This window comes from Arachis hypogaea, chromosome 6 (assembly GCF_003086295.3).
Source record: "Arachis hypogaea cultivar Tifrunner chromosome 6, arahy.Tifrunner.gnm2.J5K5, whole genome shotgun sequence".
Taxonomy (NCBI): domain Eukaryota; kingdom Viridiplantae; phylum Streptophyta; class Magnoliopsida; order Fabales; family Fabaceae; genus Arachis; species Arachis hypogaea.
In genome coordinates, this window is record NC_092041.1 from 117480414 (window position 1) to 117486972 (window position 6559).

Genomic DNA, 6559 nt, shown 5'->3' on the forward strand with positions numbered 1-6559 from the left:
ATGTATAAATAACATTTTTGTTAATTAATATTATGTAGACGATGCTTGACACAATTTTTTTTTAATATAAATTTATAATAGATTACAAAAATTGAAACGAGAGTAAATGGTTTTGTGTGAAGAGACTGAAGCCAGAAATGGAGTGAGATTTAATTTGGCAAAGTTTTTATTTTTTAAAAGTAGTTTATAAAAGTTAATTTTAAAAAAAAAAATTTAAAAGTTGTATAATTTATGTTTGGTAAATTAAATTAAAACTAGCTTTTAATAAACACAAGCAACAACAATTGTATTTGAAAAAATAACTTTTAAAATTTAAAAATACTATAATAGACATGAGTGTAAACATTAAATTTAAAAATTAGTTAACATATGAGATTATATTAGATTTTTAAATTTTGAAAAGTACAAACCAACTTTAAAAAGTTCTATTTTAGATGTTTTCAAAAGTACTCCAATCTTTTAAAAACGGTAAACACACATGGCCTTTTTTATTTACCAAATACAAAATGAAGAGTTTAAACTACAAACCACACGCAAAAGGAAAAGCAAATCGGTCAGATGCCAAAACCCGGAAATTCAAAAACCACTTTTAAACCGTCAAACCGGATGGGAACCGGTTGTCGAACCGAACCGTAATCTGACCGATTTTTTTTATTTAAGCTTAGACGACGCCGTTTTGCACATTAGGGCACGGAAGGTAACCCTTGCCAGCCCCAGCCCAAAGCCCCTGCCCCGTAACTAAAACGCGCTCCTGCCTCTCTCACACTCGACCTGTCCGATGTTCTCTCATCGAGCTCCTGCTCCTCCGTCACTTCCGTTCAATCACCGTCGCGGCGTCGCATCTTCCTTCCCCTCCGTTGCGCAGCAACCGTCGCAACTTCCTTCCCCTCCATCGCGCAGCCACCATCGGAACGACGAAGCCTCCGTCGCGCAGTCGTCCCGCCGGCGCCAGCTCTGTTCCACCTTCAGCCTTCGATCGTGCTCCACTGCTCCCTGTCCGCCTCTTGCGCCAGCTCTGCCCTGTTCTGCGCTCCCTCAGTCCCTGGTATTCAAAAAATTTCTTTTGTAACTATAATTGAATAAATTTTCATTAACTTTGTGAACTGTGAACTATTAATTTTTTGTTGCTCATCCAAAAAAAAAACTATTAATTTTTTGTTGTTGTTAATTTTGTGAACTGTGAACTATTAATTTTTCTCGTTATTAGTTAATCTGTGAACTGTGATTTTTCTTTTAGGATTGTGGATAATTTTGAATAATTGTTGTTAGTTAATCTGTGAACCTTGCTGTTGTCACTGGTTGAATAATTGTTGAATAATCCGTGAACCTTGCTCCCTCTCCCTCGTACTCTGCTCATTGCTCACTGCTCAGAGTCTCATACCAAAAGTAATGGTTGTTTCCTTGCTTTTTCTACTGTTCATTTATTGTTCAGATTCAGAGACGTCCCTTCCCTCCTTTGCTTGGTTAGATGAGTATGATTTAGTTTATTCTTGAAGATCTTGCTTAGTTTTTTTCTTTTTGGGTGCAGAATCATTTAGTTGGGCATTTGGTTAAATTGGGGATAATTGTGCAGAACCATATATTGAAAGGATGACTGGATGGAGGTTGCAGTTGTTATTTTAGCTGGTTGTTGTTTTAATTAGTAGGTTGTAGTTTCAATTCTTGTTTCGATTGGATTAACTTGTTTTTGTTAACTTGTTTTGTTATGTTGTTGATCTTATTAACTTGTTAATTTGATCAATTGTGATTGTTAGGATGTTGTGCTGTTTTTGACATTTTGATAATTTGTTAATTTGGTAAATTGTTTTTGTTGTGGATTGTTGTTCTTAATCTTGATATTATTATTGTTGTTTGTCATTGGTTGTTGTTAACTAAATTTTGTTATTGACTAGACGATAGTATCAATCAGTTTAATTGATTATTCTTGACTAATTCGTTGTTCTTGACTTATTGTCATTGGGTTGCTGTTTGATCTTAGATTGTGTATTTGGAAATTTTGATGATTGATGGCAAATTTTGATGTTGGTATTTTATATTTGGTTGTTTTTTTTGTTATTTGACTTTTGAGTTTATATTTGAATGATATTATAACATTGTGGTTGATCTAATACTTTTAATTTGAATGATATTTTAAAATTTATATTAGATTATAATTATGTTTTAATATGTTTAGTTATATTTTATTTATTATTTTATTATAAAATGGTTATTTCTGTTGAACCATCAGTTGAATCGGTTGAACCAATTAACCAATGAACCAGTAACTAGAATGGTTCGATGACCGGTTCGGTGTTCAGAACCTTTTCTGCCACTCTCTCACTCACGCGACACTCCTCATACTTCCTCGCCTACTTGAGCTCCTCCCTAACTCCCACACCTGCTCTGTCCAGCCACCCCCCTGTCACCGCCGCCGTCGTAGCCACCGCCTTGCTTGAAGCCGGTCGTCTCCGCCGCTGTTCGAACTTCGAAGCCACCGTTGCCGTTGCAACTGGTCTCGCCTTGTTCCTCCATCGCACAGCCACTGTTCCACCGCATCAGCCCCTCTGTTCCACCGCATCAGCCCCTCTGTCATGCTCCTTGTCCCACTCTGTGCTCTGTCTCGAAGGATCTATTCTGTTCCTTAATTGATTGAGCAGGTAAGTACATTCATCTTCCCCCTTGACTAATCCCGGTCGAGTTGGATTTTTCACAACGATACTACAACCTCTGCTCTCTTTAGAAGGTTTTTTTATTTTTATTTTTTAACTGTAATTGTTGTTTTAAACTTTTAATTGGTTAGTTAATCTATGATTTTTCATGTTGCTTCTTCAATTGTTGTTATCATTAGTCATTACTGTGATTTAGGATTGTGGATGATCTTGAATATTGATTCTGATATGCTGCGGCATCCTCTCTCTGCTTCTGCTTCTTCTCCGTCGCGACCTCTTTTCTCTTCTGCTGCGTCACCTCTCTTTTCTGCTCCACTGCCGCCTTCTCTTCGCCTCTCTGCTTCGCTTCCTCCTCCTTTCCGCCCCACTGCTCCGTCGCAGCCTCCTCCTCTCCACTGGTGTGCTCCGCTTTCCTGCCGTTGCTTTTTTTTTCTTCGGCTACCTTTTTTTTTAATTTTTTGTTGATCGATGTGTTGTTGTTAATCAAGTGCCAATGTTGCTGCTGTGCTGTTATAGTTGAAATTCTGCTATCTATTTGTTGTTGTTCTTCCTGATTGTTAATCAAATTTCTGATGAAATTGTTGATAAAATTGATCCCGTTGTTGATCAATTTAAGTTAGAGTTTTAATTTTTATGTCAGGTTGTTATGTTCAATCTCATCGATGATGATTGATATTAAAGTATAATATTAGTTTTGTGTTATGACACAACTAATATTGGGCTGCACATTAGAGTTTATTAGGAATATAAATAAGAGTATTGAGTCATTGTATTGAGTATGAAAAAATTAATGAATTGGTGAATTTCTTAGAATTCTTTGGAGATTGATAACTCATCTCAAATAGAGTTGCAACATTTTGTTATTTGCGTTTTGGATTTGGTGATTGGTACCTGAGATTTGTTTTTGGATTTATTTTGTGAATGATAAGAATTCAATAGATATCATATAATATATAATATTTATTAAATTCGGTTAAGTTGGATTCCAGTTCAAATGGTTAGAACTCTAAATCTTAACCCGAAACCTATCCAGTAGCCTGAACGGTTGATTGTCCGGTTTTGTTTCTAGAACCTTGGTGAAGAGGAATCTATCTAACCTTGAAGAAACCGTGTAACCCTTATTGACAGACCAAATCCAACCTTGAAGAAACCGTGTAACCCCTATTGACAGACCAAATCCAACCTTGAAGAACCCGTGTAACCCCTATTGACAGACCAATTGAATTTTGCATTGGATAGTGGAGGTTCCTTAAGGCCATAAATCACAATTTAAATGAAAACATTAAAGTCTCGCGTGGTAGATGTAATTCTCCCATGGAAACCTTATAGCATTAAGTCCAATTAATTATTATTATTAGAAAAAGAGAAATCAAGTATGTGTTGCAGTCTTAGAAAACACGAGGAAAGAAGTTCAGAATTGCAATGTCTTGGTAGATATGTGGTGTTGCTGAATTTGCAATTAGAGATATATAGTGGTGCTTCATCTGCATATCATTCTACCTTTAATTTTGTCATGGGTTTTTACATTTTTTGCTTATAAAGTGTCACTTGTTTGTTTTTCATTTGTCAGAGGAAATACACACTTGCTTGTATGCTACTAAATATACTTTCTTGTAATCTGATTGTGAAAATGTACTTCTTTCTTTGTATCCAAACAAGTCTATAAGTGGTTTTTAATAATTAGGTCACTTCTTAAGGTAGCCTATTTCTATCTGGCTGCTTCGAAGCTAAGGGAAGAAAGTTATATTTTATTTTCTGTTCTTTCTTCCGAGTGAGTGTGTGTGAGTATGAGTATGACTGTATGAGTATGAGTAATGGTATGAGGTAGTGGATGCCAATTTAGAACTGTAAATTTTGTTTGTTTTGACTCTTTGGATGATTGATGGGACTGTGAATCTTATGTGTGATTGCCAGCAGAAATTTGTTTCTTGAAAATAAAATTTATTTATGGGAATTATCAAAGGATAGAATGGTTTAATGTTTTGATCTGTCATGCTCATGAGACTGTACTGGCTGCATTGTTTGCATCCCTAGCTATATTTTATTTTCGTTATGGTTTTGGTATACAATAAATCAGTCTTATACGATCCCTTCTAACTTGTTAACAATATATAGTACTTTTACAACTCTATCATTTAGCTCATTTGTTATTTTGAAATATAAAAAGAACTGTTCTGGTAGAGTCATCACTCATCACCTGGTAGAGTCGTCTCCCTTTTTGTAGCACATTAAATATGGCAGACTGATAAAAACTTTTGGGACTGTATTGTAACTTCCAACCTTTGGATATTTTGACTGTACACATTGCATAAGTTACGTTACTTAATTGACGGATTTCAATGTATTGTTACCAATCATATCTGTTGCCAATTGCGTGTCAGATCCAGATAGTTAAAGGTTCTGCCACATTTATTTGAGAGAGAGAGAGAATCATTCAGCAAATATGAAAGAGGAAGAGGTCAATCGATGCCAAATTCAAGAATGGTACCCGAAGTTCAAATCTGTATCTATCAAGACCATAATTCATAAACTCCCTGAATCTTTTATTCAGTACCTTCTTGATGACTCTGGGACATTTTTGTTGCCTGCTTCTGTGTTGGATGAAGATGCCTTGCCGAATAGAATTCATAATTCGGATGATGAAGATTTTCAGGTGTCAGAAGGAACTGCTGATGAAGCAGAAGAACCTTCTCCACCGCCTTCATTTCCAGAACTTGAGTTGAAAATTAAGGAATCCATCGAGTCCCTTGGGGGTGCAGTCTTCCCCAAGTTGAATTGGAGTGCCCCAAAAGATTCGGCTTGGATAAGTACTTGTGGCAGCCTTCGTTGCACCTCTTTCAGTGAGATTGCGCTCTTGTTCCGCGCATCTGACTCATTGGTGCATGATTTGTGCCACGCTTATGACTCTTGCCAAGATAAATCTTTGTCCAGACCTCAAGAGTTTTTTCTTGCCCTTCGAAAATGGTATCCATCCCTTCAACCTGACATGGAGTTCCGTTGCTTTGTGCGAGATCAGAAATTACTTGGAATTTCTCAGCGAGAAGTTACTACCTTTTATCCTCCTTTGCTTGAAAAGAAGAGCAGCCTCCAATTGCTGATACAGGAATTTTTCAACAGTTATGTTAAAGAGAGATTTGAGTCTGAAAACTACTCATTTGATGTTTATATTACAAGGGACGAGAGAGTTAAGATCATGGACTTCAACCCTTGGGGTGCCTTTACATTGCCATTGTTGTTTACGTGGGATGAATTAGAGCATATCCACAATGAAGGAGGTGATGCAGAGTTCAGAATCATTGAAGATCATTGTGGTGTTAGGCCAGGCTTGAAAACTGCTGTTCCATATGATTACTTGGATACTGCCCCAGGAAGTGGTTGGGATCAATTTCTGAGGAATGCACATGAGGAGTTACATCGACAAACCATGTCTACTGACGCAGGTGCATAACAATTAGATTCTGTTTCTCATCTGCCAACTTTGAGGTAGAAAACAGAAAAGTAGATATTTTGTTCCCTAGTCTGAGCTGTTTGACATTCATATTGGATGTCGAAAAACATTAAAAATTTCTACCTGTTCCAGAGGTGTTTCTTTCCTTTTTAACAAATATGTAAACTGGTTTTGCTACGCATATGCTTAATGTTTTGAATGTTCCCTTCCATGTAGATTTACATATGCGATTTTATGAGGTTATCAAAGCTTGACTTAATGCGTGGTAGTGTATTTTGTTGGCCATGTGTGCATCAATTGTCCCGTGGCGGAGGCTATGTGGGCCAAGTCACAATCGAATGTCGTGGGCGCTTGTGTTGCTGAATGTACTATAAGGCTAGGGTATGCGCTTCTTCTAACACCAATTGGTTTTAGTCGAGCTGGTAGCGCCTGAGGTCCTACATATTTTAGGTCCTCAATTGAG

The 6559-nt window shown here is 36.9% G+C and overlaps 1 protein-coding gene across 3 annotated transcripts; it reads left to right on the forward strand.

The window, feature by feature from the left end:
- The first annotated feature begins 676 nt into the window (after positions 1-676).
- LOC112756173 (uncharacterized) lies at positions 677-6305 on the forward strand. Of its 3 annotated transcripts, XM_025804637.2 has the most exons (4): positions 683-1045; positions 2228-2636; positions 2845-3046; positions 5030-6305. In XM_025804637.2, the coding sequence occupies exon 4, from the start codon at positions 5092-5094 to the stop codon at positions 6094-6096; it is 1005 nt and encodes a 334-aa protein (XP_025660422.1). In that variant the 5' UTR covers positions 683-1045; positions 2228-2636; positions 2845-3046; positions 5030-5091; the 3' UTR covers positions 6097-6305. The 3 variants fall into 3 exon arrangements, with proteins under 3 accessions (XP_025660421.1, XP_025660422.1, XP_025660423.1); XM_025804638.2 differs by lacking the exon at positions 2845-3046 and having other exon boundaries at positions 686-1045; XM_025804636.2 differs by lacking the exons at positions 2228-2636; positions 2845-3046 and having other exon boundaries at positions 677-1045.
- Positions 6306-6559: the final 254 nt, after the last annotated feature.